This window comes from Caretta caretta, chromosome 6, assembly GCF_965140235.1.
Source record: "Caretta caretta isolate rCarCar2 chromosome 6, rCarCar1.hap1, whole genome shotgun sequence".
In the NCBI taxonomy this organism is placed as follows: Eukaryota; Metazoa; Chordata; order Testudines; family Cheloniidae; genus Caretta; species Caretta caretta.
Window position 1 is genome coordinate 110,224,969 of NC_134211.1, and position 19,735 is coordinate 110,244,703.

General features: G+C 36.0%; 2 protein-coding genes across 15 annotated transcripts in view; one reads left to right on the forward strand and one right to left on the reverse strand.

Annotated features, from left to right (window-relative positions):
• Nucleotides 1–19,735, forward strand: part of WDR20 (WD repeat domain 20) — a 76,205-nt gene that overhangs the window by 47,998 nt on the left and 8,472 nt on the right.
• The window catches only part of MOK (MOK protein kinase), a 46,787-nt gene continuing 35,830 nt past the window's right edge, over nucleotides 8,779–19,735 (reverse strand). For 7 of the 14 annotated variants that reach the window (XM_075129883.1, XM_048855707.2, XM_048855710.2 and 4 more), the window contains one exon: nucleotides 8,779–19,645. In XM_075129883.1, the coding sequence (XP_074985984.1) occupies nucleotides 19,565–19,645 (81 nt within the window). In that variant the 3' untranslated portion in view covers nucleotides 8,779–19,564. The remainder of the gene's footprint in view (nucleotides 19,646–19,735) is intronic. The other 7 variants (XM_075129884.1, XM_048855708.2, XM_048855716.2 and 4 more) reach the window with 1 other exon arrangement.

A 19,735-nucleotide genomic window follows, 5' to 3' on the forward strand; every position in this document is an offset into this window, starting at 1 on the left:
TGATGGTTTTGATTTAGAATACATCATCTCAAATATTTCAGAGATAGAGTATGCAGTACCCAAAATCAGGATTTAAGTATTTGGCTAATATGGAAAACTTTAATTACAGGTAAGTCATTTTCATGCTGAAGTTATCATGATCTTTCAAAATTAATATATTGCACACTGATGTAAATGCCATATTATTTAGGATGTATTTACTTCCCTAGAAAGATATTTTTCAAATGAACTTGTTTCTCTGATTTCTTCATTTGCATTTACAGTGAGTTCACTCTGCGATTTAAACTAAGTTTTAGTGGCATGTTTACAGGAGTTTGATGGGGAAGTATCTCTGCCAGAAAGTAAAGCATCCTTTGGTTTATAGGATAGAGCACTTATTATAACTTTATGCATATTTAATGAGAATGGTCAAAGTATAAAAACACTGATGGTAACGTGTCACTTCTGGGTTATATACCACACATTTCTATATTGCCAGTAGTTTTATCCTTGGCTAAGTCTGTCACTTTGTAGCTTAAAGCTGCTATCTTCTGTCTTCCTCCCATCATCTGGGTTCCTGAAAGTCCTAAAGACTGCCCTCCCTCCCATTTTTCCTGTTTAAAAAATTCTTCCACCATTGCCTCACAAACAGCCTCAGTTGAGTGCCAACCATAACCATCCCAAAGAAAGACTGAATAGAAAATTAAACTAACCTTGCAGTAGAAAGCATCAGTGCCACTGAGCCATCTCTACCTTTCCCACTCATTTGCCTCCTTTTTGGAAGAGCCATCAAAGCACTTACAGTGCAGTCTGAAAGATGGTATGCCGTGTATTCTCCACTAATTTACAGAAAGCACTGACAACCAGGCACAGGGTGGTCTTCCTCATTTTAGACCTATTGAATCTCTTGCCCACAGTGTTTGGTCTCTACTGGCCTTGGCTGAAAATCCAGAAATGGATCTTCAACCTTGATTTCATAAGGCCAGTATGATGCACTGCCATCCCAGCCCCATACAACCTATGCTAAAAGCTTTATGAATTATTACTTGTTTATCCATGATACCTTGAGCTTTCTTATTGGCTACATTGTGCTTGTAAAGTATGTGACCCAAACACACTTTTAAAATTATCATACTAACTCCTGGTCAAAAGCAGTAAAACAAATTGGGCTAGGGTGGTGGGGAAGCATACTTTACCTGTCTGAAAAATAACTAACAGTTTTTCCTTTCAGTCTGATCCATTCATTTGTGAATTTCACTTTCTCTCATTTTAGGAACTATAATCTTAGCCCACTCTTCTTGAGGGTTTGACTTTTGAGTTTTTTCTCTCCTTAGTTGAGTAACTGTCATCAGATTGGCCAGGGGGATTGCTCCCTAGGTAAACCTAGATGGAGTCATGGAAATTTTAATCTTATCCCTTAACTTGCCTGAAACAACTTAAATAGTTGAGAATTAGAAACGTGAAATTGCGCGTGAATCACATTGCTGGTTACTTCAAGCCAAATTGCAAATACTACAGATGCAGTAAAAATGCTTCGTATTTACATGCAAAGGAATTTAGTGATAATTCTTTTACCTTAAACAATTTTATTAGGCATGACTGTAGCTAATTACAATCACAAATTTGATTACTAAATTTCAATTACTAAAGTTATTTCAATCCAAAATAAACTATCTAAATGTTTGATAAATTTAATCTGCTTATCTTGTACAAACACTTCATTTTAAGGGAAACTTACCACTTATTTCTCTTTTCTGAGAGAGCTCAAGGTAAGATTGGACAAAACTACAAAGGAGAGTGAAATGGCAGTATATATCTGGCAGACTAAATACGTTACCATTTTGTGAAACAATGCACATGAAATTTAGAATGTTTTTGATTCTTATTGTACATGAAAATCTTAAATTATAACATCCTTAAATCTTCCAACTAACTACAGTTGTAGTACAGTATCATGTTTTAGTAAGACTAATGTTTTCGCTAAAAGTACTTAACAAATATTCATGTATTATACTTCGGTGAGTGGGAAGACTGGCTACACATTAATTCTTCCTCAGTGAAAAAGAGCATTTTTTTCCCAATACAACTGAAGGTCAATTACTGGTATTTTGAAGTACTATCAAATAGAATTATTTCAATATGATATTGGTATCTGCATAAATTCTACAGTAAAACTGAATCATGACTATATTATTTCAGGTTACCAAGGTGCAATTTGAAGCTTCCGGTAATGTGCATATAGTAGCAAAATTGCACGTATAGTACACCTTCATTAGCAGAGTGAATTTAAACTAATACACTGGTTTGATAATGTATAGCAAGGTGTGCACAATGGAGGTGTGGCAAAGTGACTTCAGTGAAGCCAGGAGAGATCGTAACCCTGTATAAAAGGTCTTATGGGTGAGGGTTTCTGGATTAGGAAATAACATGACTTTTACTAAATACTTGCAGAAATCCCATGTTTTGAACTATTACCTTTTTCAAACTTGGTTATGTACTTGAAGAGACTGTGTGTACATCTGCCCCTTTAGCAGCTTAAACCTCCTAAATTGATACTGAAAAAAATTGTTGGCCTACTTATGTTACAAGAACGAATTTCATGTCAGTTAATTTACTGTGGCACAACTTAGGTGTAAAAGTTAAAAACAAGATTTTTTTTCCTGCATTTTTACCAATTCTGTATACTTGAGTTTGTTAAAGATTGATATGTTAGGTGATACTGTACAAAATTGTATTGACTATATCTTTAGTGCAAATCAAAAGAAAATTCATATGTATTTCCTTTTTACACTTCCATCTAATTTCTTGACAACTTGAATAAATTTCATAGAGCCTTTCTAACATGAAATATTGTTAAATTAACTGTTGCAATAATTAAGCTTTAATAAGTATTGTTGGTATATTTATAATTTTAAAAATTCAAGTTTGTTTCATACTGCTTATTTTTTAGCTATTCTGTTGTCACTGTTACAGCTGAAGAACCTTACTAAATACTTGACATTACAAAATTTGCTGGGGTTGTCCTCTGTATACTGACGTTAAATAAAATGTGTGACTGAACTGTAAATGTAGATAATTTTCAATAGTCCTTTTCACATCTCAGTTCTGAAAGCTGGGATGTAACAAGTTAAAGTTTTTTTTCTATATGCTGTACATACCTTGCTGAACAGATGGCTGCAGTGAAACTGCTAGCTTTTTAGCTGCCATTTTATAATTTAAGGGATTGACTAAATCATGCAATTTTTGAATAAATCTTTCAGAAATTGTTATCAAGTTGACATTAAATCAAATGTGGGATTAGATCTGTCACTTCTAACTTTGAACTATGTTGTAAAGTTCACGTTTTCTTTTAAAATCGTTAAATTTTAGAACCATGAAATTGTTTTAAATTCAGATTTAGTAATTCGGACATGGGTAAATTAAGCTGTCAATGTGTATCCATCAAGCAGCAGTTGGAATGGAGAATTTTTGTCTTTGGACTCTACAGGAACTCTTTCCCCTATGGATTCCAGTTCAGGCTGTGCTTCTCAGTCACAACCTTAAGTAGACCTTGAGGTTACTATAAAAAATTAAGTTCACAGCCCTAACTATGTGGTTCAAAAGAAAAGAGAATTCAGATGCTTCCATCCTATAAATAATATCATAAGACCAGAACAGAACAAGTTTGACATTGACTTTGATGGAAAATGCTGCCCACTCACTTACATCAGAGCTACATAGGGACAGCTCATCAACTCATTAAACCAGAGTTCCAGGTTTATTCACATAACCAGTCAACAAAGATGATATTCAGGAGGTTGTTTCCCAGATTAGGGCTTTTCTAACAGGGCTTTCAAGTTCAAGTTCTAGAGTCATTGTGGGCCCTGGCATGCAAAGATCAGTTTCCCTGATGGTGAGATTCCTCTGTAGCTTTCTGATGATGGGAGAACCTTCTTTCCCTATTATTGGATTTAAACACTGAATGGTCTTCTGGCACTTCAAGAAATAGTGAAGTGAATGACCCTAATGTGACTGGGCCTGGTAGCATTTTTGAAAGCGTGCTGAGAGGCAAGGTGAAATCCATCCTGATGGCTTGCTGTGGGAACATCTGATTGTCAAATGCCATGTAATTGAGGATTGTTTGCTCAAACAAGTTCCACAGGAATTAGTGGGAACATGAAAGCAATCTGGCTTCCCCCTATTCTACAGTCATAATGGATACTTTGGCAAAAGATGTCTCCCAGTTGTAATCTGGCTTTTACTTTCCTTTTTAAATATCTCTTGCACAAAAGTCCTTAAGGAAATAGTCAGTGTGATTGTGCTCTAGTCTGACTTGGGCCACCTAAATCTGAACTCTCATCCATCTTCACTATTTTCCATCAGTTCACTCTTCTGAGATTGAGAGTTTGCATATTCTTGGCTGCTGTAGTTTCTATTCAAAGTTAAATTTGCCTGGTTTCTCTCAAGTCACCTTTTTTACCTGACCTGTAACCTAAATCTTGCCAGAAGTTCTAGCTTCAAAAGGTTAGAGAAAGCTATTCTGTGTACTTAATTATAGGAGTCCTTTCCTCCTAACCCAGGTCCCATGCCTAGCTGGAATTAGGATCCTGTCAGCAAAAGCATGTGTGCGCTTCAGGAGGCTTTAGAGAAGATAAACAAGGCGATTATACATTTACATTGTACATAAACTCATGAAGTATAGTCTGCCTCTTGGATACAGGTGCCTATCATATCTAAACCAAAGTGTTAAGAACTCTTAAGGTATGGTATTTATCTAATCTCTGTGGATGTCTGAGGCAAAGAGGGTTTTTACATGGATTGTATATAGATAGTGGAATTTTAAGTCTGCTTTTTGTCAAACAAGGATGGAAATGCACTTCAGTAATGAAATATATCCCTCTACACTAATATATACCAGAAGTAAAATTGCATTTGAATCACTTGTGTTGCTGCTGCACACATTTACAAGGTACTTTATCCTACTAGTACACAAACTATACTCAGGCATATGACATTACTACAGCAAAACAAGAAAAGGTAAGTAGATACTTCAGCACCAAACATAAAAATTTCCATAAAGTGAATAAATATTAAAAAGAAACAAAACAAATAAGCATTTTAAATAGAAATTACTGTAACATCAGCTTTCCTATAACGCCTCTTTCTCCCAGGTTCTCCAAGTTCTTTTCAAGAAGTCTTCTGCTATATGGTGGGTGTATGTTCATAAAGGATTTGCTGTTTTTAAAAAAAAACCATAACATTTTAACACCAATTCACTAACTGAGCTTATGACTTCATCAGGAATTCTTTTAGTGTGATCTAGTAAAGAAATTCATGTAGCTTGGTGCTTCATCTTAACACTTGAACACTTTTGCAATTCAGACTATCAGACTCAGCTTCTATAATCTGGAAACTTTGCATTATAAATTTTTGTCTTTACACATCACTTCAGCCTCAAAAGGTATTTCAGAAGTTTTGCAAGTTCTTCATGAAGGTGAATTAAAAAAAAAAAATCAAATGCCTTCAGTACGGAGAATTGTGGTACTCCAACGTTTTTTAAAGGCAGTCTCTTTTCTGAATAGAAAATGCAAATATGGCTGGTTCAGAACTTGATTGGAATTAGATTTACAGGATAGGGAATGAAAAGCTAAATGATTTTAAAGTCTGAGCATGTTCAATGAATATTATTTCAGTCCTGGCCTCTTTATGAAATCACAGTATATGTTCTGGCAGGCCTGACTAGCAAGGTAGGCCAAGGGACCGTTGCTGAAACAACTTGAATTAGAGAAAGAACGCTGCAAAATCCTCCACCAAAAAAACCCGTCTTAACAGTAGGAACAAGAAAAAATATACATGAACTCTGCATATCTGCCCACCCTGGGCTTTCTGCAATTTTTGATTCATTCTATGGTCTGTAACTTAAGAAGATTGACGACATAACCTGAACAGATTAGACTTCCTCCAAAAAAAAAAAAAAAAAAAGCAGTGGCAAAACTATGAACTTCTTCCTACTTCACTAAGGTGAATGGAGTACGGTGTGAACTTCAAAGCTTAACAGGGGTAACTTTTTTCCCTCTTGTAATTGTGGGTTTTTAATTGGAAATTAATTCCTGATTTGAGTGTTGTCCTATGAATGCTGTTCTCATTAAATATTTAATAAAGATAAATACAAAGAATTAATGGTTATTTAAGATGTCAGCAGTCACTTTTAATTTGCCATTGTTGCACACTTAGTGTATTCTGTTCCTTGTTGTTTGCTGAATACATAGCTTAATAAACTTATTTTGGTGCGCAGTATGCATTGTGTGCACAACATAGCAGATTTGAAGTTGCTGTAGGAATCTGAATTTCTTTGCACTTTCCTGACTTTGACTTCGAAGTGGGCAACATTACTGTTGCATTAGCAGGAATTTTTGTATTTAAGAATTACTTATGTTTCTGTAATTTGTGTTCTGTCCCATCTTCTCTGGTCTATCCAAGAGTGGTTCTGTTGCAGCAGGCCATTTGCCTCTTTATCTTCACTTCTTTTCTTCTCGAACATAAGTTTTCCTCACCAAATTTTGATCATCCTTAGACCAAAATTCACATCCATATCCATAGTTTAAAGCCAGAAGGGACCATTATAATTATACGTAGCCTGACCTCCGATGTAACACAGGTTAAAGAACCTTACCTAATAACTTCAGCATCAAACCCATAATTTGTTTGAGATCGAACATATCACTTCAAAAGATATCAAGTCTTGATTTAAAGACTTCAAATTACGTATTTCAGTTTTGTTAAATGTAATCTGTGCTACTCATTTTTATTCTTGGTCTTAATATGAATTATACTACTAAACTGTTACTCATCAGAATGTATTAGCTAATATTAGCTTTTCACATTCAAAGTGCTGTACAAACATCTAGTCTTCACAGACTACTCTGAAAATAAGCAGTTATCCTAACTGTATAGATGGGCACCTGAACCAGGCCATACCTTGCTCAAAACTGCAGGAAGTGTTTCAGAGCAGGAATTAAAACTCGGGAATGCCTATTGTCCAGTCCTGTATTCAAACCATTCAGCCCTTCTTCTGACAAGAAGGTATTCATAGCCCGGGAGATGAGGATCGACCCAGTCTGGGTCCTAATGACTTGAATGCTGAAGATCATAGGATCACATTGAATGGTGATTAGTGCTTCCTAGAATAGCCCCTTTTTAAAGTGAAGCTGTATATCGCAAAACACAGGATGTGGCTGCATTTCAAATAGGGGCTCCCTAAACATTCACAAGGAAGTGTCTATTTCTTGTTTGTCATAACACCTGGATACCATGGTCATGAGCCTATTAGAAATACCTTGTCCTTTACACCATCTTTATAGGATTTAATTTATGCTTTACAATCATGGGATTACTTGCATATGCACATGAGACCTCTGATTAATTTGTCATAAACAGGATTGGGAATATTGGTACCTAGGAATGTTTAACTACAGAATATCCTTTTCCATTGCATTTTAAAAGTTACTTAGTATGGGTAATCAGTCAAAATGCAAAACTCTTTTGGTGTCATGGTTCGGATTAACAGACTCCTGGAATGTGGTATGTGATCACACTGTAAACTCTGCATGTGATTCAGCATTCTGCTTTATACATCACACATTTTATTCACTATTTAAAAAAAAAAAATCTTTTTGGGTAACTTTTTCAGAAGTGCCTAATGAGTTAGATGCTGTCAAAATTTTACCCTTTATGTATAGTTCCACTGCCTATGCATCTCCTCCTCCTAGAGAAGGAAGGCAAACCATACCATTCCATCTGCCATGTAATACTGAACTCTGAAATGTGCAACTTTGTAAGGCCTGAATATCACATTTGTATATTTCATGACTAAGCCGCAAATCTACATCACTGCATACATTATATGAAAATCAGTTATGCATTGCATAAACAACAAAACACTTGTAGATACTACTTACAGAGGGCATTCTAAGGCGTAGCACACCGTTCCACCTTCTGTGTACCTATTTTCTGCCATGAACCCCACCAATCCATGTGGATGCATCCCATGTCTGAATTGGTGGATCGGAGATTTTAAAGGGGAGGGTGAGTTTACCTGAAATTAGGTTTTTTGTGACTCAGATCCACCAATCCAGAACCTCTTCCACTTCTGTTTGTGGTTTAAGAGAACGGGGGGGGGGGAGGTTTCTTCAGTAGGGGTTCCTGGATACTTGGATCCAAGCAAGAAAGAGCTCCTATAGACTCTGAAGATGTCAATAATTCTACATTCCTATTAATTGCTTCTGATCTTGTCTAGCTTGATGGATCTGAGTCACAGGAACATAATTTAGAGGTAAGAAACAATGACTAAAAGTTTCAGAGTAACAGCCGTGTTAGTCTGTATTCGCAAAAAGAAAAGGAGTACTTGTGGCACCTTAGAGACTAACCAATTTATCTGAGCATAAGCTTTCATGAGCTACAGCTCACTTCATCGGATGCATCACGTAAGCTTATGCTCAAATAAATTGGTTAGTCTCTAAGGTGCCACAAGTACTCCTTTTCTTTTTGCGAATGACTAAAAGTGTGATTTTTAGCTATATAGCAAGGGAAAGTGAAGTCATGTTAATCAGGGTACTTCAGGCTTAGCAGGTATTTAGTTCAGGCTGTTAGCACTCTTTAAGAACTAAATGACAAAGTACAAGAAAATAAACCTGCCTTTTGGTGCAGATGTTTGGTTTTTAATCTGAAGGCTGGTGTGCGAATTGAAATTCAGCCATTACAGTTCTTGTCAACCAATGACTTAGGGGAAAGCTTGATCAACTGGCAGCCAAAGTACACAAGTGAAAAGCAAGAAAATACTTCTTTATTAAACTATCCAAACCAGTTATCAACAAGAACCATATGTAGCTAAGAATGCTGCATAATTCTTAAGCTACAAATCTGAAATATAAGCAAGCCACTATTGACCTGTAGTGCATTTCAATAAGGTGGTAAACTTATGAAAAAATTAACTTAAATAGACTTACCTAAGTCCAAATTTAAATGGTAATGCAAAACTTAATGTGAATTCTGAGTCTCCCCGACACACTCATCGTCTTTTCCAGGCTTCTTATTCCCAAGTAACATATAGGAATATTTGTTAAAATATTTCTTAAACTGTTTACTATTTTTCATTGGCAGATGAGAACTTTGGATTCTCACCAGTAGTGTTAACATTAATGGAGGTTAACTGTCTAATTTCCCTTTTTTTTATGGCAGAATAGACCCATTGTCTGTCTGTGAAGTGCCCATTTGCTGCATATTTAATCATTAGTTCAAAGGATACTTACTATTTGTGTAGAGTGGTATAAAAAGAAGTGTCTAGAAGTTGCCAGCGGCTTGAGAAAAATGCAAGGCAAACTAAGATCAAACATTTGCAACAATTCGTGTCCTAAACAGATCTATTAATCTGTGCCAAAAACATTGTTTTGAACATTATTAAGTAGGGCAAATGAAATGTTTCCTATAGAAATCTGGCACATGATTTTTGAGGAATGAAGGCAATATGTTAGTAGTGAGTGCCTGTGCACACAAACCTTTGTGCTGATAAATTTATCTGCTGCAGATTAATTTTAAGTTAATGTCAGGCTCTCTTGCTGGATTAATGTAAACTGCTTTGTTTGCAGGGTTTATTGTCATCCCAAAACCAGGCCAATTCTCCAAGTGGAACTGTAGTATAGCCATCACACTACTGCTAGCGAATCTTTGAACACAGGACAAGAAGTAATGACAGTGGAACCAGGAGCTGTTCTTCATGCAGAGAGCATCAGAAATTATAAAATGGCAGAGTGTAAACTTGGAATTATGTGAATCACATAATACTTTGCAAAAGAATAATGTAATGAATTCTTAGTCTGGCTAATACTTCTAGGCTGCTCACCCAAAGAAGAATTTTCCTTTTAAAAAAGAAATGCTTCATTTGGTGTTGCAGTAAAAAAAATTTTTCTCAGTTTTCTTTATACTTTTCAAGTTCGGTGTAATTTAATTGAGATATATATATATATATATGGGGGGGGGGGAGAGAAAGATATATATGTGTAAAATAAAGTATGTTTCTTAAATCCAAGTAAGTTCAATGGTTATATAAATTAGTACTTCACCATTGTTTGTTTTTTTTGCACTGATTTTTTTCAACCAGAGATGGTTAGAAGACAGCCTGGAATGCACTCATGGAAAACGAAAGTCATTACTTTCTGGCTTAAAAATGTAATTCAGGAAGATGGATGCTGCAATCGTAGATTTTTTTTTTTTAAACAGAATTGTTTGCACTTAAATAGTTTAATGCTAGTGGAGAATTACTTTAAAATGGGTAGTCAGACACCCAGAAAAGCTATGTTGTGGAGAAAAGATATCCTTTGTATCTATGAAACATTTATTTTAATATTGTTTCCAATTGCAATCAGCTCTGTATTATATGTATAAATGTAATTCAGTGATTGGGAGGAAAATGGATCAGTACACTAGTAATTTTAATCTAAAATTTCTAATTCTGAAAATACATATTAAACTATCTTGAATATGCAGTTTTGTTTACGTTCTGTTTTAAATTGGATCGATTTTGATGTAATCAATCTTTTGAATTAAATGTTGGGTACAGAAACACACACTAACGCTTGTAGAACATATTCCTTTCTTACAACCTTTTGCATCAGGAACACTTCCATATTTAATGTTGCTTAATTGGCTTAGGGAAAAGAAATTATAAATTTTCCCCTGCACTACTTCCTATTAAAACTTACCTCTGAATACATTTTCCAGACATTAAACCCCAATATTTATGAAAATAGGAGCCTCAGATTTTTGCAGTAGAGTGATCTCTTCTGATGCCTTTTAATAGTTGCATTTTAGTGGTTTAATACTGTATTTGTCTAAAAATTAGAGGTTAAAACCTCAATTGTTGAATTGCATTGACTTTCAAGCTGATTTTTATGTAGACAACTATGACAGTGCGCACACTTTGATTTTTACAATCTAAAATTAGATACTAAAATAGTGGAGTAGTACGTGTTTTGGGACAACTTGCTGTGCTAAAAATATCAGGTGCCCTTGCTATCTTTAACATTTGAGGTAGAAACAGTTATTATGGAGGTAGAGATATCCAAGTATTTTCATAATCCAATGCTACTTGATAGTGGTTGATAGTAAATTGGTTTTTATTAGCAAAACAAAGGCCATTTCATCCCTTCCAGTATTTTCTGCAAGGGGATGAAAGGAATGAAGAATGTGCTACTCTGGATCAAAACCCAGTAGAAAGGGTGACTGAGATAATATGGTGGCATTTTCTCACTTCCTCTGCCCGGCCTAAGCCCCTTCTGACTCTCTCTATTGTTGGGCTTTTTCTGAACTTTGCAGATGTGCAGCTAGGAGGGGATATAAGCAACAGCTTTCTCAGCTCTGCTCTGGCATTCATATCCTTCAAAATGGAAGGTCTTTCCAAAAGTCAATTTAATGCTGATACTGATGGCATGATCTGGGCCTAAACTACCAACAAACTTTATCTAAGGTTCCAACAACATTTTTGTATAAAATGTATAGTTGAATAGAATTATCTTTAATTGCAAGATATTAATACTCTATCATTTTAGAATAAACTACATAATTATACATAGAATCATAGCATTAGAAGGGACTATGAGGTCTATCTAGTCTAACCTGCCAGGAAGGTGAGTTTGTTGTGTCTAAACCATGCAAGACAGATGGCTATCCAGCCTTCTTTTGAAAGCCTCTGAAGGAGCTTCCACAACCTCTGTAGGCAATCTGTTCATTGTCCTATTGTTAGGATGTTTTTCCTGAGATTTAGTCTACATCTGTTTGTAACACTGGAGAAACTCAAACTGTAGCAAGCCTCACATGGTTCTACATATCATCAGTTTAATAAAAATTAAAGCCTCACTCCTGCTCCCACTGAAGATAAACTTTGCTGTTCACTTCAATGGAAGAATAATCAGGCCTGTGATTTATGCAGTTCAGGTTTATTTAATCCTTGGATATAAACAAACTGGGTTGAAACTGTCAATTTAACAATAATTAACATTCTAATTTTACCTTCCTTATTTAAATGTTTCCAAATTTGATTCAGGTAAATATGGAAATAGTGAGACACTTGGTTGCAATATATTTTAAATTCTTAAACTGATTTTTAAACATACAGTGGAGACAGAGTATCCTATTACCAAATGCTCTGAGCCAGTCACCTTCTGGGTTGCATGCAGATCACTAACCAAATTAGAAAAGACAAAGTTGTTACCGTCTAACAGCTGTTCACTGCTCTATGTAAAATGTGCTGGTCTGTGGATAGCTGTCTTTATCATGACTAACATTGATTGGCACCCTTGGCACAGAAACAAAGCACTGAATGGAAACCAACTTTCTGTCCAATTTCTGTAATAAGGCTCAAAAAGTACTTTGTTTAGAAGAAACTCCTCTTTCCCCAAGTTTAGAAACTTTCATGGCTGCCACCCAAGTCAAATTCTTTTGCTAAACAGACTTCATTTCTCAGTTCTGTTATTCCAGCACCCTTCACAAGTCTTGTAGGTAAGAAGTAGACTTGAAAATATGATCCTTTCCCTAAACATATTTTTGTGACCATGTTCTGTGAACACAACAATCACTTAAAATAAGGGTGTCAATCTGTCCTGTTTTCAAGCTGTAAGACTCATACTTGAACAAAATTTTGATCATCATTTTGCTGCAAAGTAACTGGAATAAACAGTTTAAATACTACATTGTTGGATCAAGCAATTGTAAAAACAGATGTCCAACAGAACTATTTAAATCTAATTTAAAAAATCCTATGGGGAGTATGAAAATGTATTGGTTTTCCATCCAAACATTGCAGCTTTGGGCTACTTGCCTGAGAATCTGAAAGTGAAATTGACTAGAAATCATAAAAGTGGATAGACGGTAGGTTTAAACTGACATTCAAAAAAGTAAACAGCATAAATACAGTCACTATTTAATTTGTCCTATATCCCTATTCCAAGTGCTCTGGTATTCAGAATATTCTACATTTGCATGCAGAGACTACTAGTCTTAAACCTGAAATATTGAATATAGTTTGAATGATGAAAGGAATTCTTCAGTGAAAGTGCAGTCACTTGAAAAGATCTACCTATTTAAGACCTTATTCAGCAAAACACTTATGAGCATACTTAACTTGAAAAGACTGGAGCATGGGTAATCAACAAAGCACTCATCACTCTCTTACCAAAGAAGGAACCCAGTCCTGCATGCCTCATTCAGAATGATCCCAGGAAATATGCCCTTTTGGACAAGCTTAAAATACAAAAAAAAAAAAAAAAACACCTGCCTTTTAACAACCACCCCCAAAGTTTTGCCAGACCAGCAATATTTGAATTCTGTAGGTAGACTGGCAATTCTAAAGTCAGATCATGTATCTTCTGGGTGTATATGTTCAGCCTCTAGTGTGGATAATTGGTATGCAATACAGCAAAGCAAGGCCTAAAACTGCACAATAAAAACAGTGACTATCCTAATTGTTTGGAAGATTTTGTATTTTGCATAAGTCAGGTGATGGAAATATTTTAAAAATGTTTATATAGTGTACTGATCAGAACAAGACATTCCTAAAATTTTAGGAAACACAAAATCCTGAAATTTTTAAGCAGGAGAAAATACAGGCATCGTTCCATATTGAACACAAGTCATTTTTTGCACTAAAGCAAACTGAATGCTGGGTGAGAGGAAATTAATATTATGGCCTGGCAAGGTTACTCTATAAAATGTCATTGTAGGGTTCCATGTTTCTCAGTTAATTCCCAATTTGCTTATTTTACAAATGAAGATTTTTCTAACTCCTAGCCTGACAAACTCAAGCTGGGTTTCCCTAAATGTTAGCACCCTTCATAAAGGTTCTGCAGGCCCAAGTATGCCCTCATTAACTTTATGCAATCCCCAGTGCTTTCAAGGTTTACAGTGACATAATGGATTCTAATTGGAATTTAGTAAATAGTTCTGTTGATGCTCTAGAAATAGAATCCAGCTCCCATTGTTGGCTCTATTGGTTCTGGGGGGGTCTAAAAAGAGGTAAAAGCATATTGTAGTATATGACAATACACAAAATCAAAAAGTTGCATTTTTTACATATATTCAAATCTGAAGAGACTACACTTAAATTTTCACACTTGGAAATATGTCACTTATGATAACTAGTATTCATGCTAAAGCTAGTGATTGCCACTCTGCCACATTGACAAATTGGTGAAAATGAGAATTTTGTATCTGAACAAAATTAACAAGGTTAGACTTTTATATAGGTGGGTCCTTTTTAAAAAAGGAGCTGCATATTAAATTGTCAGAAGTAAAACTAACGTCTTGCACAACTCTCTGTATGTTAATACAAAATTCCAGGTAGACTAATGAAGGCAACTACCATGCATCTGAAATTAAATAAAACTGTTTAAAGATTAACTAACAAATCAATGTAGTATGAGTTTTATTAGTGCTGTAGATAACTCAGGTAGCTAATTGGTTGGCTTCCTCAGCTGAAACTTCTGATGTTTGTAAAGCACTGTATCTATTTCATAACCAGCCCTTTGGGATGTGTGTTACTTAAGCAGCTATTTTTCAGCAGGCCTACTTGTTCTGGTGGTTCATCAGGTAGGAGTTGTATATTTCATTTGCTCTGTCCAATAGAGTTAAGGATCATATGGGAATATCCTCTTCACTTACATGCCCACTTAACACCGAAATAATGATGTCACAGGCAATGATGTTTTTCATTGTTAACTACTAGTAAGCTGACAGTACAAGTTTGAAACACTTTCTAAAATCTGATGTGATAAAATTAAGTTTTCAAGGTGACATACTTTAGAGAGTGATTTTCTTAAGTTAGTCGTCTTGGAAGTCGTCCGCCTCTAGTTTGGCTTTTTCAGATAGTTTCCTTGAATAATGTTTAGGGCAGTGGTTTTTCATCCTGTGGTCTGTGGACCCCTGGGGGTCTGCAGACTACGTTTAAGAATCCCAAAGGGATCTGCACTTCCAGTTGAAATTTTTTAGGAGTCCACACATGAAAAAAGGTTGAAAGCCACTGCTGTAGGGTGTCCTAACAAGTTAGTCTGTTTCAAAATGCACAACTTAAGTAACAAAACCCTACTATGAGATAGTCATGAAAGCAGTTTGGTTTTTGGCATACTACTCATTTGTAATAATACTTAGCTGTGAGGTATAATAGTAAAACCTCATACAGATAATTTTCTGTAAAATTCCATGTTTTCTTTTGGAATTGGAGTGTTACATGAAAGTAGGTGGTTTACTTGAATTATTTAGGATCAACCTGAGGAAAAAACAGTGCTTAGGAAAGCTCTAGGAAACAATCAGATTAAATTAACTTTACCGCTGACACTAGTAGATTGCTGCTGCTGTGAACTCTAATCTACAGCATGAGCTTGAAAAAGTAGGACAGATGTAAGACTTTTAGAACCTGGAGAGAGTGTGCTGTTCATGTCAAATGGTAATCAACTTCATTTTTCAATTTGATCTTCTAATGAGCAGCCTGTAGTGAAATTTTGCAGCAGATCAAATGTTCTGGGGATTTGTATCCATCACTCTACAGAACAACACTATCCACTGTATTCATCAAACAAGATAAGCTCATCAACTTTTAGAATATTAATACTCCTGTAGGGTTGGCCTGTTGCTACTTTAGTTTTTAGATATGCTTCATTTCCTTGCTTCAAACATACCTAAAGCCTTGTATCTTTAATGGAGAACACAAGTGCCTCTGCCACTTCTGCATTCTTTCAATCTGACTTGAATGCCTGACAGGAAGGTCACCCAGCTCCTACAGTGTAGTATCTTGCAATACAAAAATCATTTTGTGCTTTTTTTTGCTCCTGCTCCCTCACAACATTGAAGATTTGCCAGGAGGCAAGCTTTCCGAAAAAGGGAGCTCAGAAATACAAATGTAACCGCTTCCATCCCCCAAAAGCCATCTTCTGGACCTCTGTCCCAAATTTCTAGAGATAAGGAAGTAGGTTACTGTTGCACCATAGATATGGGTCTCTAGCTTCCATTTCCTCAATACCAATGTTGTAGCCATGTAAATACATAGCACAAGTACGCATCTATATAGCATTCACCTATTCTTGTTCAAACTCCCTAAATTACCGGTATTTTCTACTTACACATCATTATCATCCTAAATCACTTCAAACCCTTTCTTCTTTTCCCAGTTTTCCAGTTCATTAGGTTTTCATGTTTGTGAAAGATGAATGATACCCCAGGAGCTGTAAGTCCACTATCCAAGCCAGTGGTGTAGGGTGGTTGGCAGCACTGCAAGCAACCCCACAGATTCCCACTACTGGGCCTTGGCCCTATGCTACAGGAAATTTCTGCAGGGCTGCGAAAGTATTTACTCCAGGCTCTGACCTTTAAGACAGAGACACCTGTTGAATAAGAACTGGAGTAAGAAACACATCTTACAGGCCAGCGAACAGCCATGAAATAATGATGTGGGTAGTGATCAGGTCAGATTTAAACTGGGGGCCAAACAGTGGGACTCCATGTTCTATGACCAGTACCCTTAGCCATAGACCCTGCCATGCAATGAATTTGAGAGAACTTACCTGTGTCAGAACATTAGACTTTGAAAACTGGCTTTCCATGATGATATCTAGCTCTTACATAGCATTTTCACCAGTAGATCTCAAAGAGCTTTACAAAGGAGGTATGTACTGTATCCCCACTTTAGAGATAGGGAAACTGATGCATAATAGGGTAAAGTGAGTTGTTCAAGATCACCTACTAGACCAGCAGTACAGCTGGGAACAGAACCCAGCTCTCCTGAGTCCTAGTGCAGTACTCTATGCACTAGGCCACACAATCTTAGAAGACATAGCAGTGATTCATTTAAAAAAATAAAAACATACTAACTTCTATTCTCACATCTACATGGTTAGTAGAGAATGACATGCTGAGATTTTAATGAAAAATAAAATTAGTCTCAGCATCTTATTTACAAAGCAAGACTTGTTGATTTTATAACAGCCTAACTTTCAAATACCAAACAACTTGTGAAAAAAATTCTGGAGGTTACAGTAAACTCCAGCACTATTTTAGCTGTATGTAGACTGACTTTCTTAGGCCAGGTCTACCCTACAAACTTACATCAGTATAACTATGTTGCTCAGGGATGTGAAAAATCCACACTCGAGTGACATAGTTCTACTGAGCTAACTGCTGGCGTAGACAGTGCTATGTTGATGGGAGAGCTTCTCCTGTTGACATAGCTACCGCCTCTTGCAGAGGTGGATTAACTATGCTGATAGGAGAAGCTCTCCTGTCAGCATAGTAGCATCTTCATTAAAGTGCTACCGACATAGCTGCAGACAAGCCCTGAGTCTGACTGGATTTAATTTATCTTCACATTTAATGTCCTTTTATGAAAAAGCTGGGTTTAGTTTGGCTTATGTTTTTTTCTAATAAAAAAGTGACCAGCCATCTAGCACTAACAATGCCATTCTACTTCCTATAAGCAATAAGGTAACAAAGATTTAGGGTGACTAGCACACTCCTTACCACCAAACACAACTTACCTAGGAATTAGTTACCTACATATATGTACACATAAAACAATGTATACATTAACAAATGAAGCCTGTAAGGTCCATGCATTTCCTGGGCATTATCAGGGCATTAAAACTGCATCGTCACTGTGAGGCCTACAGGCAACACCTAGATGAGAAGCCTGCTGCCCCTGACACATGAGCTGTTGGGATTTCTACTGGGGTGCTGTTCCTGGATCTTGACTAATGGCTCCATTGTTTGTATTGAACTTTGGCTAGTTGATGTCTGATACAACATGGAGAAAAGAGGTCTTCACTAGTCTACATCTCTCCAGGGACTACTCTACACCACAAAGGCTATAGCGTATGGTGTAGCTATACTTGCAAAGCCCCCTACTGGAGATGCAGTGCCTACTCAGCAAAAGGGATTCTTTTGGCAGTATAGTTAAACCGCCTGCCCCAAACAACATGAGGAGTCCTTTTGCCAGTATAGCTTTTGTCAGTATAAGATGTGTCTACGGGGGAAGGGGAGGGAGAGGAAAGGGGGTGGCTTAACTATATTGATTAGGGGGTGGGATTCTCCCCACCACCCACTCTCCTACCTGACATAACTATGCTGGCAAAACTTTCTAGTGTAGACTGAGTCTGGGGTGTTCTCCCATCAACTCCAATGAATGCCTCAGCACCACCAACATGCAGTGACTTCAGTTTAACTGCTGTCCACTAAGTTCTGACTAGCAGCTGTAAAACTGAGTGGGCTCTTAATGATTTCACTCTGCTGCAGCCTAGAGAAGCTCTGAAGAGCAGCAGAGGCACTGGAGCTGTTTTTCAAACAGGAAGAGATGTCCATTAACTTTCCAGATGTGAACAGAGTAACTTTTACAACCATAAAGGATAGAATCTTTTTTAAATGCACAGCTCATTGTACAGAAATTATCTTAAGTACCTCCATACATATATATATATATATATATCAGGAAAAGCTTCCCACTTAGGAATAGCCAGAACTTGAAAAATCCAGTCCCAACACAGCTATAATATCTTCCATAGTTGAACTCCATTTGGTTCTAAAATTGTAAAGCTACTTTGTAACAGAGCTAATGCTAAACTGACAATTTGCCTTCTTACTAGGATATTATGAAAGTTTTAAAAATCAAACACACTGAACTCTTAGTCATTACCTTAAATGACCTCTTAGTCATTACCTTATCTCTCTGCTACAATGACCAAAATGTTATTTCTGAATTTTGTTGGCTTCTACAGCACAAAAGCTGAGAACCTTATTAAATGAGTGCCTATAATTTGTGAAATGTGAAAAAATGGTCTAAATCCATATGCTGTTTCTTTACCGCTATTTCAACCAACTAATCGCAAAAGCGATTTGATTAATACAAAAGCATGGTTTAAGAAAGAAAGGACACAAATGATAAAGATAGATTTGCTTATGAATCAGATATGTAACTGTACAGCTATCCTTTGCATATACAAATGTCAAAAGAAATTAAAACTGTTTAATTTTACTAAAATCAGGTGTTTCTCAAATTATATCATAATCCATAAAATATTAACAGACTTGAGCTTTGAAATTATCAACCTAATACAGGAGGTAATTTTCCAACATTGTCTACGCAACTAACATTTTCATCTGTTAAAAAAGGTACAAAATGAACAGATCAAGTTTAACAAGTTTTAAATATCATCATAAACTATTTTGTATATAATATAAAACTTAATTACAAAATGGCATTCCTAGCACTCAAACTAAAACATCCTAAATTATCCATTTTTGTTTAAAAAAAAATGTTAAAAAGCTAATTTGTTTAAAAGGGTTCAAGTATAAAGTGCATTTTGAGCTGCCAAAATGGTGCTTAGATAAATATTGATACTGTTCGGAAATAAAGTGCTAATAGTCTTGTAGTGTTTTCCTGCAGCATTTCAGGGAAACAAAAGATAAGGCACTATTGCTTTTGGTGTACCTTTGACAATAATATAGAAAGCATGGGTGAATCTGTTTCGCTGCATACTCATGCTTTTCCTTACATTCCAAATATTTGACAAGATGGTCAATATCCTCCACCTCTTCTTTCTATTGTGGGTAAGTGGTATTGTTTCACAGAAGACTTAAGTTCCTTCTGTTTTTCAGACTGTTGAAAAAATGATAGAAGTTTGAAATATAGTCTGTAATACATTTATATTTATCTTCTGTGTATAACTGAATAAGCAAGTTAAAGTTT